This window comes from Notolepis coatsorum, assembly GCF_963971535.1.
Source record: "Notolepis coatsorum genome assembly, chromosome: 5".
Taxonomy (NCBI): Eukaryota; Metazoa; Chordata; class Actinopteri; order Aulopiformes; family Paralepididae; genus Notolepis; species Notolepis coatsorum.
Genome location: NC_140169.1, coordinates 94452167 through 94469680, shown reverse-complemented (window position 1 = coordinate 94469680; position 17514 = coordinate 94452167). Strand labels below are relative to the sequence as shown.

The 17514-nt window shown below is 40.7% G+C and overlaps 1 protein-coding gene across 2 annotated transcripts in view; it reads right to left on the bottom strand.

Annotated features, from left to right (window-relative positions):
* Window positions 1-1622: 1622 nt before the first annotated feature.
* The window catches only part of LOC311228834 (N-acetyltransferase ESCO2-like), a 46037-nt gene continuing 30145 nt past the window's right edge, over window positions 1623-17514 (bottom strand). For both annotated transcript variants that reach the window (XM_084314788.1, XM_084314789.1), the window contains exons 12-16: window positions 17141-17275; window positions 13362-13451; window positions 8003-8146; window positions 6840-7024; window positions 1623-2624 (exon numbers count right to left, since the gene is read on the bottom strand). In XM_084314788.1, the coding sequence (XP_084170914.1) occupies window positions 2492-2624; window positions 6840-7024; window positions 8003-8146; window positions 13362-13451; window positions 17141-17275 (687 nt within the window). In that variant the 3' untranslated portion in view covers window positions 1623-2491. The remainder of the gene's footprint in view (window positions 2625-6839; window positions 7025-8002; window positions 8147-13361; window positions 13452-17140; window positions 17276-17514) is intronic.

Here is a 17514-nt window from a genome sequence, read left to right as displayed (position 1 = left end):
ATATTTCAGAGATGCGAGGAATTATATACACAACCCATATCCGCAGATGAAGAAATTGGAGCATTTCTGAATTCATTGGATTTCAATTATTCACAAAGTTTGCAGATTTTACTCCAGATTTATATATTGTATCGAACAAATAGAAAATGTCCTCAAAGGAACATTCAAGAAATTAGTAATATTACATATAGATAAAAAAAAAATTTATGCAGGTATATTTGATTGTTCCGTTTGATTTAAATTCTAAATGTACATCATGAAATATATTATTTCTCAACGATTGACTACTTTTATAACAAATAGAGGATCAAAGGGGATATATATTAGGATGTCAAACACATGATGGTAACAGAAGAATCTTACATATTTTGATCAAGCACAAAAGAAAAAAACAAGTACTATACTAGTAAGTATCGATGCAGAAAACACGTGCAATCTGGACATTTCAAATTTGACGCTATGTCCCTCAGAACCCCTCCCCACTGAACTAGTTTCCCGACTGACCAGTGAGTCAGAGTATTCAAATAGATGTGAACATCGACATCGTCCATCACACACATTTGTTTTTGGCACAAGCAGTGGTTCAAAACAAAGAACTTAAGTCATTATCTACCTTGAACAACAGAATAAATCACATCCTGTAGCTTCTAGAAACATATAGACACCTTTCTGGATATACAATTAATATTTCAAAAACACAGATCCCAACACAAAATTTAGGAATTAATACATGTTATTCCTATCGTCAAAATTTTATACTTGATGTCACAAATTTGAATTTTAGCACTCTAGTTTTGGGAGAGTGGTTCATGTTCACTAATTCTTTTAGACTCTAAAATAATTAGTGAACATGAACCACTCTCCCAAAACTAGAGTGCTAAAATTCAAATTTGTGACATCAAGTATAGTCTGTCTGAAGCTGCTCCATTGACACTGAATTGTGAATGATGTTATAGATGGTTGAATATATAGAAACATTCATTGTTACACATTTATGTTCCGAGTTCCCAGACCACACAGGGTTTCTAATAAAAGAACAGGCGTACAACAGAGGTTTTTGTATTCCCAAGATCTGACACTTTAAATAAAAACACTAAAATGCCAGCTGACGAGAACAAACGTGAGTTTGGTCAAAGTCTCACGGGACTTCCTTTTCAAGGCTAGCAGTACCTGGCCAGAGAACTCCTGGGTCCTAGTGTACCTCAGGTTACATCATAGATGACACCAAGATCACCCAGGGGAATGCTTTGATTATAAAAAGGTACATTTCCTGTTTCAGACCCGAGAACACAATTATAGAATAAAGCTAATTTGGGTATAAAAACTGCAAACATTCAGTGAGTCCACAAAATAGCACAAAAAACGAAGCTATCACAAGGAAATGGGGTAAAGTGGATGCCCCTACTACCCAGAAACAAGAGTAGAGGAAATCTACAGGATAGAAAAACCGACATTGTTTTGAGACTACAAGAAGCACAGCCGGAAGTGGGAGAAATGGACATTATTTAGGTGACGAAGTGACTGATTTAGTTGACTAGGCAGCGACAAAGAACATGGAAAGGACAACCGACTTACGAAACGGACAATAGGTGGACTACAAAAATGTTTTACTCCCAAACACCTCCTTTTTGTATAGTTTAATTTTTGTATCATTCGTTTGTTTACATGTGTATCTGTTGATATACAGTATATGTTTAAATGGTTGAAAACATCAATACAATTTATTGAAAAAGAAAATTTAATAACTTCATTAAACCAGTTTTGCATGGAAAACATTAACACTGAATCAGACAACTCTGCCCTACGAAGAGAAAAGGCAGTAACTGCTTGGCGTCAAACTGAGAAAAAACACTTTAAGGTCAAGTTAAGTTAACCATGGTCAGGGTTGAAAAAAAACACTTTAAGGCCAAGTTAACAGTTAACCAGGGTCAGGGCTACAGAGGGGTCATAATCCCCACCACCAAAAAACATTTAAAGGGATAGTTGATATTTGTGGAAGAATCCTTTCTCCGCACAGTCCATGCTGTTCCTCAAATCAATATCATCATTGGTAAGTAATAAATATAGGACTAGGGCTCAAGAAATCAGAACTAACCATTTAAAAGGTGCTATAGATAACATTTGTATGTAGTGAAATCATTAAAAAAAAAATACATTCACATAGCTTTTAGAAAGGTGTGGAATAAAAGTATTGCTTGTTATGGGTCCAAAATGAATGTTGTTTACATATCCCATATCCCCTCCCTACTTCCCATTTCCAAGTGGAAATGCACCCGATTGGATAAATTACATGCTGGTGTTTTAGTGCGACATCTAGTGGCTGAATGTTATCTATAGAACCTTTCATCTAAAAAAAAAGAAAATTATACAAATCTTTATTAACAATAAAGAAAGAATACAACAGCAGCAGCAGCTACAACAGCCATTTAACAAACGTAGATACCCTGTTAAAACTCGGTATCTAAAACACCATCAGAACATCTGGGTTTCTTCAACTAACAAAGTTGTAGACCAGAAAGGTGGACGTGTTGCAGTACTTGGTGGCCAACTGCTTGCCATCAGGCGTCGGGTCAGAAAAGGCAATTTCGTCTTTGGTCAGAGGGCTGCCGTACACAAACATCCTCCTGGGAACAAGAAGCTCACTCTTAGTGAAACACAAAAACATCATGGAAGATTCACTCTTAGTGAAACACAAAAACATCATGGAAGATTCACTCTTAGTGAAACACAAAAACATCATGGAAGATTCACTCTTAGTGAAACACAAAAACATCATGGAAGATTCACTCTTAGTGAAAGACAAAAACATCATGGAAGATTCACTCTTAGTGAAACACAAAAACATCATGGAAGATTCACTCTTCGTGAAACACAAAAACATCATGGAAGCGCCTTCCCGCCTCCATTCCAATGAAACGAAAGTAAGCGGCGCCTCGACTCCACCTCTCTACAACAAGCACGTGGAGATTATCTGTGTTGAAAACAACAAGGACATGTGCAGCAGACATGTCGACGAAGAAGCGAAGCAATGCCGCTTGTTATTTAAGACTATGTCGGACAGATTTGTGTTCATTGTGCTGCTTTTTTAAAGTGTCCCGACCCATATAAAAATATGTCTTAATAAAACGTGCTTAATTAAGTCGAATTCTGCCTTTGTCTCTATCAACTACATATAAATATTTATATAATTGTTTGCTTGATAGACGAAGGTTGCAACATAATTATGTAATGTCATGTCGTTGGCTGTGAGAGCAGCCCCACTGCACCCAGGCAGGGCAGCAGAGTGAAACCTTGTTGGCTGCGTCAGTGTCACAAAAGGGGCTACATAATTAATTAATCCAATCCACTTTATTTATAGAGCACATTTAAAAACAACAACGTTTACCAAAGTGCTGTACAAGTCCCACAACATAAGATAATTTTATTTTTCTAATTTCCGAAGCTTCGAATTAAAATCAAAGCTCGGCCCGAAGCTTCGATTGCCAAAAAAAGCTTCAAAGGTCAGACTCAGCCCTAGAAGATTCACTCTTAGTGAAACACAAAAACATCATGGACTGGAGTCAGAGTCCTGGACTAGAGCACTACAACACTGCTACAGACTGCATGCACACTCAATCACTCATACATACAAACCTGCTTCACAGAACCTCCAAAATCAACTATCAAGAGACCATTGCAAAAGTATGTACAAGGACAGAAATGGTGTTTGTGAATCGAAACGTGTAGAACTCAGGGTTTCCAGACATTGCAAAAAGAAACTCAAGGACTTTCAAGTAGTTTTCCAAGCACTATTTTTTAAATGATACAATTCACTTTTAAATGCCGTTAAAAACCAATTTCCAACTATTAGTTGCACTTTAAATAAATAAATTCAATTTCTAGATTCAGAACCATTTTATCATGGATGAAGAAAACTGATCGATTTGAATTTCAAGGACTTTCTTTTTGGGTCCACTTTTTCTCCTTATTTTCTATTTTTCTCCCATCCCAATTTCGCCTCGCCAATTCTCCCCTCCCCTGTCTCGAACGTTGCTAGACTATGCCTCCCACTGGTCGGCTGCAGTGAGGACCAAGCCTTGGTGGTAAGCCCAGGTGGTAAGAGCCGGCAACTGCACCTCCTCATCCATCACGCTCAACATAGGGGCCCCCCAGGGCTGTGTTCTGAGCCCCCTCCTCTACTCCCTGTACACACATGACTGCGTAGCACAGCGGAACAACAACACCATCATCAAATTTGCTGATGACACAGTAGTGGTGGGCCTGATCTCTGCCAACGACGAAAGGGCCTACCTGGAAGAGGTAGAGAACCTGTCACAGTGGTGTCAGGAGAACTGCCTCTCCCTGAACGTCAGCAAAACAAAAGAGATGATTGTGGACTTCAGGAGGTCGGGGGTCAAGGACTACAGCCCCCTCAGCATCGACGGGGCACCAGTTGAGAGAGTGAACAGTTTCAAGTACCTCGGAGCCCACATATCCGAGGACTTGTCATGGACCACACACATTGACAGTGTTGTGAAGAAGGCACGACAACGCCTCTACTTCCTCAGGCGCCTAAGGAAGTTCCAAGTCAGCCAGAAGATCCTTAGGAACTTCTACTCATGTACAATAGAGAGCATCCTGACCGGCAACATCACCTCCTGGTTTGGGAATAGCACTGCACAAGACTGTAGCAGACTACAAAGAGTGACACGTTCAGCCGAACGCACAATTAGAGGGGGGCTTCCCACCCTCCAGAACATTTACAACAAGCGGTGCAAGGGGAAGGCTAAGAGAATTATTAAGGACTCGAGCCACCCGAACAACTGCCTCTTTGAACTGCTGCCGTCAGGCAAGCGATACCGGAGTCTTATGGCGAGCACAGAAAGACTCAGAAGGAGCTTCTATCCCCAGGCCATCAGGCTGCTAAACGAACAATAATCGCTAAACGAACAATAATCACTATGCAACAACCATCAAATGCACACAGCACACACACCCACACGCACACACACACTCACTCAAACAAACAACACACTGCAGCACCCACTCTCCACACTTAGATCACACAAACACACTTACACTTTATATTTATTGATAAAGGATTTGCACTACAACTCGTACACCTACTGTGAATTGTACCTAAACTGCACCTCGTCCATTTATGCCTTGCACTATATAGTATTGTATATTAGTACACTGCACAGTATTGTATATTGTATGGTAACTACGTCTACGAACATTGTACATATGTCTAAACTGAACACTGTGACCTCTTTTTTTTTCTTCTAATTTTTACTATGTTTTTATTTCATACTTATCTTGTCATGCACAGTCTCTGGAGCGCAACAGTAAGAAGCATTTTGTACAAAAGTATTCTGTACTTCTGTATGACAACTATTAAAGAAACTTGAAAACTTGCATCACGTATCCCCTCCGGTACACGCTGAGGCAGCTGTCGCATCTTTTCACCTGAACAGCGCGATCTCTCAGTGGCGAGGAGTAACGCGTGGGAGGCTCACGCTGCCCCCGATACTTCCTGACCTGTAGGAGTCGCTGTCCACAACGTCCAATCCCCACCCACCAGCTTTCCCACCCCTAACACTGCCAATTGTGTTAGTATGACGACCGGCCAAGCCGGTAGCAACGCAGAGAGCTGGGCTCGATACCAGCATCTCCTGCGTTAGTGGCGAGCGCCTTGCCCACTGCGCCACTCAGCCGCCCAATTTCAAGGACTTTTTAAGCACTTTTTTTTTCAATGAATTCCAGGCGTTGACTTTTTTTTGTCAAAAAGCAAGCACTTTAACACTTTAATCGCCGGAGACGCCGAAACTCATCATTCCCCGCCATGCTCATTCTGCCGAAGACGCCGTAACACATCTTTGATATCAATATTTCAAAAATCTGTGATCGAAATCATATTTTTCCCCCGGGGACCTGAGATATACTGCTGAGCTCCACTCAACTCTCTAACGGTTCAAGAGCGCCATCTGGTGGCCGATCGGCAGATCGCCCAACAGGAAGTGATCTGTGGATGAAGTGGTGCTCACCCATATTTCGTCCGGGCACTCGCTATCGTTAGAGGGACTCCATCTTGACACAGTGAACACCGATCGGTGCAAATAACTCGATAAACAACATGATTTGGACGTATATACTATTATACAACCTGGAAATGGATCGGGTATTTATACATCCCATAATAGGAATATCTCTGCTCCACGCTCATCGCCCAACGGCCCGAGGAAGCTACGGTAAGATTCAGCGGGTTTTTTTAACGTGTTCCATATAAACTGCTCTGATGATCATATCACCCACACTAGATGAATGATATAACGTTGCCCACGGAATTATAAACGACCCCCCGCCCATCCGGTCAACATCAGATGATAAGTAGTAACTCCTAGAAGCACATCCAGTTGACATTTTTGATCTCGCACAGATTCCTACCAAACTGTATTTGATCATCAATATAATGCATTTAGGGCTATAAATCAAGTTCTGGAGAAAGCTGCAGAAAACGATAAAAACATACTTATACTTTAGACCGTATTTTAGTATGAATATGTGAATGAAAAAGTATAACGTTGCTACACCCTGAACAATAGATATAGGACATTGAATGGGCCATAATAATGTCAATTTAGCAATACAATTTAAAAAGTTATAGCCCTGCAATGAAGGGGAACTTCTCCATAGACAAATAGAGCTGGCGAGGGATGGTAAATTATGAATTTAACCATGGCGATCAAAGTGTTAAGCACTTCAAGAACTTTAAGAACTGTCCCGAAGGCATGTTACGCTTAAATTGAACTCGCAAACAGAAAGCCACTACACTTATCTAATGTTGTCCCTCATCTCACCTGACGGTGTCCAGCATGCGGGTGGCGATGCCCTGTCTCCGCGCCAGGCTGAACACCCAGACGCGGCTGACCCCACACAGAGCCTTCTCTGGGCTGTCGGAGCAGCACCAGGCCCGGTGGGGCTCCATGAAGTCCTCCCGGGTCAGGTCTTTGGTCCGCTCTGGCACCTCTAGGACACGGAATGCCTGCCAGGGGTCAGTTGGGGTCAAATTATTCAATCATCAACATCAAAGTGTTGATGCATCATAACATTTTACATTTTGACCCCAGTTTTGATCAAATACACTGCAGTTTCTATCCAAAGTTGCTCAAGGACACTTACTTCCAACACAATGCTGGGATAGAACCGGGAACCAGACGACCGCTCTACCTCCTGACACTGCTAACTAACTCTAACCTTCAGATTACCAGACGACCGCTCTACCTCCTGACACTGCTAACTAACTCTAACCTTCAGATTACCAGACGACCGCTCTACCTCCTGACACTGCTAACTAACTCTAACCTTCAGATTACCAGACGACCGCTCTACCTCCTGACACTGCTAACTAACTCCAACCTTCAGATTACCAGACGACCGCTCTACCTCCTGAGACACTGCAGTGCTAACCCTAACCTTCAGATTACCAGATGGCCGCTCTACCTCCTGAGACATCGCTAACTCTAACCTTCAGATTACCAGATGGCCGCTCTACCTCCTGACACTGCTAACTCTAACCTTCAGATTACCAGACGACCGCTCTACCTCCTGACACTGCTAACCCTAACCTTCAGATTACCAGACGACCGCTCTACCTCCTGACACTGCTAACTCTAACCTTCAGATTACCAGATGGCCGCTCTACCTCCTGTGACACTGCTACCCTAACCTTCAGATTACCAGACGGCCGCTCTACCTCCTGAGACACTGCTAACTCTAACCTTCAGATTACCAGACGGCCGCTCTACCTCCTGAGACACTGCTAACTCTAACCTTCAGATTACCAGACGACCACTCTACCTACTACAAATACAAATGCTGATCTTTCCATTCATATAAAAAAAAAAAGCTTGTTTTTAGAACTCCAATATGAAATCTCAATCTATCTCAGTGTTTATAGTATCCTGCATGGTGAAATGTATGGCATAGCCAGCTCCTAGTGAACACAGACACAGAGCCATACCTGGCGGATGTGTTCCGCGATGAGGCAGCCCACCACCATGCGGTCTGTGTTGATGAACAGGTAGGTCTTGGACTGGCGGGGAGAGCTCAGCGACACCTGCTGGAAGCCCAGCTCGCTGTCCACTACACAGCGTATCTCCTCTGCCTGCAGGAACACAGTTAGTTCTGAAGACAGACCCTAAATACATCAGTCAATAAAACAGCTCTGAAGACAGACCTTAGAGACATCTGTCAATATGTGAATAAAACAGCTCTGAAGACAGACCCTAAAGACGTCTGTCAATATGTGAATAAAACAGCTCTGAAGACAGACTCTAAAGACGTCTGTCAATATGTGAATAAAACAGCTCTGAAGACAGACTCTAAAGACGTCTGTCAATATGTGAATAAAACAGCTCTGAAGACAGACCCTAGTGACATCTGTCAATATGTGAATAAAACAGCTCTGAAGACAGACTCTAAAGACGTCTGTCAATATGTGAATAAAACAGCTCTGAAGACAGACCCTAGAGACATCTGTCAATATGTGAATAAAACAGATCTGAAGACAGACCCTAGAGACATCTGTCAATATGTGAATAAAACAGATCTGAAGACAGACCCTAGAGACATCGGTCAATATGTGAATAAAACGGATCTGAAGACAGACTCTAAAGACATCTGTCAATATGTGAATAAAACAGATCTGAAGACAGACCCTAAAGACATCTGTCAATATATGAATAAAACAGATCTGAAGACAGACCCTAAAGACATCTGTCAATATATGAATAAAACAGATCTGAAGACGGACCCTAAAGACATTTGTCAATGTGTGAATAAAACAGATTTGAGGCAATTTAAGGCACATTTTGCAATAAAAATAAACATCAAACGTGATAATATGGGCAAACTCTCCTGAGTAAATAAAATGTCCATTCAAAATGATAAGGAAGACAAAATGACAATAGGTTGAATTAAATAACATGTGACCAGGCACAGACTTTAGAGTCTTGTTGAGCAATCTTCAAATTTAATTTTAGAATGCCAATTTCTATGTTGAAAGTCATTTAGACCAGAGTTATTATGGTTAGGGATGCACCGAAATTTCGGTGGCCGAAAACTTTCGGCCGAAAATAGCCTTTCGGCTTTTGGCCGAAATAGTTTTTTTCACCGAAAATATGTCACCGAAACAGAAACAACCTGTAACCTAACGCGTGTTGTTGTGATGATGTCGGGAGTCGCGCTGTTTCTATGTAAACTCTGCGCGCAACACGTCCAATAAATGCGTCTTTAACATGCTTTTATATCCTTATTTACTATATGCCCGTCGCGGTTAATATATGCATATTATTCAGAGCGAGAGGGGGGGGGGATTGTGTTTCTCACATTGACGCTGTCTGTCTGTCGCGCGTCTACTGTGCCGAGTCAAGCGAGCACATTCAGCTGGGGACTAGAAAGGTGCGCTCAGTAGAGCACAGATGTCCGCTGCGCAGCCAGAGAAAAGATGGAATTAATGTACTGTATGCATTCAGAAGGACTGAATAAATGTTTTATGGACCCATAATAGTGATTATTTATTATTTAAGTTAAGTTTTGCCATAATCATATATTTTTCCATAATCATAATGTTCCACAACATTGGTAAAAAAAATCTATTCTATGAATCACTTTCGGCCTTTCGGCTTTCGGTTTTCGGCCAACTGTTTTCTATTTTCTGTATCGGTTTCGGCCAAGAATTTCCCATTCGGTGCATCCCTAATTATGGTGGTTCTGTTTCATAGTTTATACACAGCTTTTAAATATATAGGCGAGCTCCATGACATCCTGTCTCATTTAGCATAATGAATCTAGTCAACCTCCTCTTCTAGACTGGACCGGTGATTGGCCCACTTATTTTGACCAAATATTGGTGTTAAGACATATTTACCCGGCAATGTTTCCTGCACTTTCAGCCCATATCATTCCTTGCGTTTATATTCTGAATAGGGAATGTGTGAGAGAAGCACAATGCCAATCACCACTTCAAGTGACACTCGTTAACTATCAATAATGGGAACTGCTCTGAAATACAGGAGATCAACGGCCGAAGCACAGGAGAAAAGCGTCAAATTAGGTAGAAAGTAAACTAGGAGAAACTGGAGTTTGCGGGTGAGTTAACTAGTTAGCTCCTCCTCCATACCATCCAGACAGACGCTACGGTGGCCATCAGGGCACAGCGTTTGAGAACACAAAATAGCAAACACCAAAGCTGTGATAATGAGGCATTCGAAATTTTCGAATTGATTTCGCCAAAGATTCATTTTAGAGTCATATGGTGCTTGGGAGTTCATTTTGGACACTGCTTACAGCATTCAATGAATAAATATTTAACCTTCCCAAACTGAATTTAAGACATATTAATAATACCTTTGATTAGGAAATGTGAATTTAAGACATTTTATGGACCCGTGACCACCCTGTGTAATTTTTTTTTAAATAATAAATTAACCCATATTTAAACCTGGTTAAAATGAACCATCTTTTCTTTTCCTGTTCACCAGTAATTTTAGATTAGATTCAAATGTATTGTCAGTATACAGCACAATGAAAAGAAGTTACCCATCCAACCAGAATGCAGATTTAATTTAATACATTTTGTCTGTTAAACTGCAGAGGTAAAGTGAGGATTATATGTTTGGTTAATAAGTACCGGTAGCCTAATTTTAGGAACCACATTGTTAACCCTAAATGACCCGATGTCGAAATTTCGTTACGCCACTGTGACGAGAATGGCTAGAAACTTTAAATTTTTTTTTTTTATATTCTCAATTCTAAATCCCCTGCCTTAGTTCAAGTTTGTTTATTAAATATCCCAATAAAATACACATACTTTACGGTGAAATGCTTGGTTTTGTATGAGCCCCTGAGAGTGTGCTTCATACAGTAAAAAAAGGAAGTAAAAAAAAAAAAAAAGGAAGTAAAGATGAAAATACAATATACATATATACAATACAATCTAAAGTAGTAAACATTTGTAAACAGTGAGAGTAGCAGAAAGAGAAAACTACCGTACTTTTCGCACTATAAGCCGCACCTGACTATAAGCCGCAGCAGCTAAATTGAATGATGTGTACATATATAAGCCGCACTGGACTATAAGCCGCATGTGTTTTAATGTTTAATTACCATATGTAAGGAGTGGAGCCTGCGGCTTAATTTGACTCAACACGGGAAACCTCACTCGGCCCGGACACGGAAAGGTTTGACAGATTGATTGCTCTTTCTCAATTCTGTGGGTGGTGGTGCATGGCCGTTCTTATATTGAGCTTTAAGTTCCCACCTCTACAGAGAATGACTCCCACCTCTACAGAGAATGACTCGCATTGAGACACAATACTGTCGGACAAATAACAAGAATTAACTCATTTACAAGTTGTATTAAGTAAATAAGGGAACAGATAAATAACATTTCAATGCAGTAAAAAAAGAAATATTTCGATTTTGTCCACATATAAGCCGCACCGTTATATAAGCCGCAGGGTCGAAAAATTAGGTAAAAAGCCGCGGCTTATAGTCCGAAAAGTACAGTATATTAGGAGACCTTGTTCAAGCTAAGGAGCCATCTATTATGGTAATAACCCATTCCTATAGCTGCAGGAGATCCTGGAGAGATGCGAAGGAGTCGGGAATATGACTTTACCGTCTACACAGCTGTGAAAATAGAACCTAGACATCAGTCAACATGTAATACACATTCCAGAGAAGGTTTTTGCTGTTATACGTTGCTGGTGTGTTGCTGACTGAAAGTGTATGGTGTTTATTGCTGCTTACAACAAAATCGATGTTTAAGCTCCCAAATATTGATCACAGCCAGGAAGTGCACATGGGTCTGGCTCTGGCGGCGTGGCTCAGGGGTAGAGCGGGTCGTCCAATGATCGAAGGGTTGGTGGTTCGAATCCCGCTCAAGCCCATGTCCATCCCACTGCCGTTGTGTCCTTGGGCAAGACACTTAACCTACTTGCCTCGTATGAATGTGTATGCATGTGAATGAATGTTGGTGGTGGTCGGAGGGGCCGTAGGCGTTGATTATTCGCCACGCTTCCGTGAGTCTGCCTCAGGGCAGCTCTGGCTGCAATTGTAGCTTACCACCACCGGTATGACTGTGTATGAACGAATAATGGACTCTGTGAAGCGCTCTGGGTCAGTGAAGAGCGCTATATAAATCCAAGTCATCATTATCATTATTATTCTAATGAGAACACAGAAGTCAGCACAGTCTGAACCAGGGGTGCAGTGCTCATGCCACGCGGTACCACACCGTTCCACCACTTTTCTGAGCAGAAGCATGCACACGTACACGCACACAAAAATGCGTTCACAACTTTCACTTGACTCGTCGTGCCGTGCTCCAAGTACCGGTACTCACCTAGCTACTTGTCTTTGCATAATAGCATAACAAAGAACGAGAAGAGCAAAACCAAAATACAAGCCCTGTACCAATTGGTGGGGGTTTGCTTGAGCTGTGGAACCTCTCACTATGTGACAAATGGTCCCGACTGGAAGGATGAGACATTTCTTAAGTTGTGCTTCAAAAGGAAACTGTCCTTCTGTAAACTGTAAGTTACATTGTTAATTTAGTTTGTATTTACTTTTCTAGTTTAAGTTAATTCAATTAAAGAAATTATAACTACAATATTGTATCTACAATTACATTTAAAACATTGTTTGTTTTTCAACCATATCTGTTGACACAATATAATTTCTTTATATATTGAAGACTACATCCTGCTACCTTTTTCAGCTTCTCTATTTCAAGGCAATATTTACAAAAACTAAACTAAAACCAGTAATTTCCTATACAAACATGTTTCCTACTATTTATTAGGGATGTCCAATATTATCGGCCGATATCGGCATTAAAATGTGATATCGAAAAATATCGGTATCCAGATTTTTTATTTAATTCTTTTTACATTTCTAGAACCTTTAATTACCCAGGCAAGCAAGTAAGAACAAATTCTGATTTTATTTATTGTCAAAAGTATGCATAATGTTGTGTTAATTCCACAACAAGAGATATGTAATGTTAATTACCTGAAATTATTCAGTTTTTTGGGGGGGAAACCCTGCATATATCGGTATCGGAAATTAAGAGTTGGACAATATCGGTATATCGGTAAAAAAGCCAATATCGAGCATCCCTACTATTTATGCATAATAATCATTATAATGATAATGCTGGTCGGAGCCGTTCTGTGCGCACGCGAGGGAACATTAATGCACGTGACGTCATTAAAACACCGTCCAACCACTTATGAAATCGCCACTGCATCACTGGTCTGAACAGATATGCATGCATGACACACACTAACAAAGCAAACATCCACTCTGCAACACACCTTTTTGACAGCGTATTTGGGGTCATCGGGTAGAACCAGGATGATCTTTCCATCCCAGAACTCATCCACCACCCTCTCTTTCTTCCAGCCCTGCAGACACAATCAACACAACACAATTAACCTAAGACTTAGACTTTTGCACAATGCACAGTATTGGAAATCTATGGGAAAACAGTTTTGGTAAATGTCTTGGCGTGTATTGATACAGAACTGTACAGGGCTTCCAGGCAAAGGAAGGAAAGCAAAGGACCATAATCTAATATGTTATGAAATTATGTTACGAATTAAGTGCAGGGTTCCCACAGACATTGCAAAATGAAATTCAAGGACTTTCAAGTACTTTCCTAAGCAACATTATTTATTTAGGGCATTTAAAAGGATACACTTCACTTTAAATGCAGTTTTTTATAGAAAGAAAAATCAGATCCAATATTTATGGCTTAAAACCAATTTCCGACAATTAGTTACAATTTAAATAAAAAAAGAAAACATTTCTTGATTCAGAACTATTTAATCATGATGAACAAAACTTTCAATGCGAATGGTTGATTTGAATTTCAATGACTTTTTAAGCACCATAGTAAAAAGAAATAGCTGTTTTCAAGGAATTCTAGGCCTCGACTTTTTTTTGGTAAAAAATCAAGCACTTTAAGGACGTTGTGCGAACCCTGTAAGGGCCCGGGTCCACCTGCCTCATATTTATGACCGCAAGAGTCTTTTTTCAATGTATCCCAATGGGGAGGGAGCGTATGCGGCCGCCTATAGGAAATGCGCTGCAGTCGGCTTCTTTTTTCAGCGCCTTTCAGCTTTTTTGTGCGGCCGCAACCAGCGTTTAAAGTTGAAACTTTCGGAACTTTTCAGAGCGATGCGCTGAGCGTCTTTTCAGACAACCAATAACAGCCTATCATATCTACCACTCTGTTTGTAACCTGACACCGGAGCTGTCTCCCTGTCTACCCACAAGAGACGGCACAAATAATAATAATAACTACACGAATACACTAATAAAAGGCTAATAAAAAGCAAAGTGCGAACTGTGGTGTCAGGTAATAATATATATATATAATTAATATACAATAAAGTATATTTAAAATATATGTACAAAACCGCGGCGGTAAAATACGATAAAAGTTATTATTACAAGATGGCTGTCATGTAGGTGTCGCTAGAGTTCTTTCTCTCTCGTCATCAGGTAGGTGGTGACTGACAGCTCGTTGTCATAGCTACAAAAGGCTCGCGCTGCGTTTTTTTTTCTCACCGCAAGCGCTCCACCCCAGTACTTCCAGCGCACTGCCAGCGTTTTTCAGGTGGAAATGTGAGATAGGTGGACGCATGCCCTAAGTGTGATCAGGTTCACGCCTCCTGCTTCACTACCTGACCTGGATCCTTATAGTGTTGAACTGGACCCTTATGGTGTTGTTGAACTGGACCCTTGTGTTGAACTGGACCCTTGTGTTAAACTGGACTCTTATGGTTGTGTTGAACTGGACCCTTGTGTTGAACTGGACCCTTGTGTTGAACTGGACTCTTATGGTTGTGTTGAACTGGACGGTCGACCCTTGTGTTGAACTGGACTCTTATGGTTGTGTTGAACTGGACCCTTGTGTTGAACTGGACTCTTATGGTTGTGTTGAACTGGACTTATGGTTTTGTTGAACTGGACTTATGGTGGTGTTGAACTGGACCCTTGTGTTGAACTGGACCCTTGTGTTGAACTGGACCCGTGTGTTGAACTGGACCCATGTGTTGAACTGGACTTATGGTTTTGTTGAACTGGACTTATGGTGGTGTTGAACTGGACCCTTGTGTTGAACTGGACCCGTGTGTTGAACTGGACCCGTGTGTTGAACTGGACTTATGGTGGTGTTGAACTGGACTTATGGTGGTGTTGAACTGGACCCTTGTGTTGAACTGGACCCGTGTGTTGAACTGGACTTATGGTTTTGTTGAACTGGACTTATGGTGGTGTTGAACTGGACCCTTGTGTTGAACTGGACTTATGGTTTTGTTGAACTGGACTTATGGTTTTGTTGAACTGGACTTATGGTGGTGTTGAACTGGACTTATGGTGGTGTTGAACTGGACTTATGGTGGTGTTGAACTGGACCCTTGTGTTGAACTGGACTTATGGTTTTGTTGAACTGGACTTATGGTAGTGTTGAACTGGACCCTTGTGTTGAACTGGACCCTTGTGTTGAACTGGACCCTTGGTGTTGTTGGACTCACGTGGTGCTGCTGAGTGAGAGAGTCTCCAGGGATGTTTTGCATGAAACAGTCTGGAGGTTACAGTGGCCGTGTCTCCAGTAAGGTTAGGCTTAAAGTAGGGATGTCCGATATTATCGGCCGACCAATATTATCGGCCGATATCGGCAGTAAAATGTGATATCGGAAAATATCGGTATCGGTTTAAAAAAAGAAAAAAACAATAACAATATTTGTTATATATATATCCAGTGAAATTATTAGTTACCTGAAATTATTCAGTTTTTGGGGGGGGGGAAACCCTGCATATATCGGTATCGGTTGATATCGGTTGATATCGGTATCGGAAATTAAGAGTTGGACAATATCGGAATATCGGTATCGGTAAAAAAGCCAATATCGAGCATCCCTAGCTTAAAGCAATGATTAGGTTTATAAACCATAAGGTTAAGGTTAGGGTAATAGTTAGGGTTATAGAACCCGTTAAGAGTTAGCTTTATAAACAGTACGGTTAATGTTAGGGTTAAGGTAAGTTAGCTTTATAAACAGTAAGGTAAGAGTTAGGGTTAAGGTAAGTTAGCTTTATAAACAGTAAGGTTAATGTTAGGGTTAAGGTAAGTTAGCTTTATAAACAGTAAGGTTAATGTTAGGGTTAAGGTAAGTTAGATTTATAAACAGTACGGTTAATGTTAGGGTTAAGGTAAGTTAGCTTTATAAACAGTACGGTTAATGTTAGGGTTAAGGTAAGTTAGCTTTATAAACAGTACGGTTAATGTTAGGGTTAAGGTAAGTTAGCTTTATAAACAGTAAGGTTAGTGTTAAGGTAAGAGTTAGGTGTATGAAGACAATGGTTAAGGTAAGAGTTAGGTTTATAAAGAATAAGGTTAAGGTAAGAGTTAGGTTTATAAAGAATAAGGTTAAGGTAAGAGTTAGGTTTATAAAGAATAAGGTTAAGGTAAGAGTTAGGTTTATAAAGAATAAGGTTATGGTAAGAGTTAGGTTAATAAAGAATAAGGTTAGGGTTAAGGACAGAGTTTATAAACCACAATATAAACAAATGATGGGGCGAAATAGCATGAAAATCTGTTTCATCCAGAATGTCCCTGGCGACTCCCCCGCTGGTGAGCAAAGGGTTGGTGATTGAAGGCTGGCTGAGGGATGAAGTGACTGCCAGTAGCCTCCGACCTGTGGGTTATTACTAGAGATGTCCGATATTGGCATTAAAATGTACTATCAGAAATTATTGGTATCGTATATTTTTCATATATATATATATATATATATATATATATATATATATATATGTATATTTATTCATATATATTATTTTATAAAAAAAAAATCGCTTTATTTACCCAGGCAAGCAAGTCAGAACAAATTCTTATTTAATTTATTGTCAAAAGTATGCATAATGTTGTGTTAATTCCACGAAAAGAGATATGTAATGTTAATTACCTGAAAGTATTCCATTTTGGGGGGGGGGGGGAGCGCATATATCGGCATTGGAAATTAAGAGTTGGACAATATCGGCATATCGGTAAAAAAGCCAATATCGAACATCCCTAGTCGTTACGTACCACAAACTTGAGGGTGCCGCCCAGGAATCGCCGGTGGAACTGGGAGTGCTGGAGGTTGTCCTCGGGGCTGTCGGCGCTGTACACCATCCCACAGGAGGGGCAGGTCAGGGCTCCAAACTGCTTCTGGCCTGCGTCCTGATCAGGAGACACACATGCAGTCAAGAGGAGCCAGCGGATAAAGAGATTTTTCAAAATGGGACAGTGCACTTAAAAAATCTGTAAGTGTGTTTTCGTACACACAGTATTTCTGATCCTAGACAATATCCTAATTAAGGTCTCAGTCAGGATAAGCTGTATGATCTTCATATCTTAATTAAGGTCTCAGCCAAGCTCATCTATAACTAAGCCCATACCCACTGTCCCACCAAGCCCGT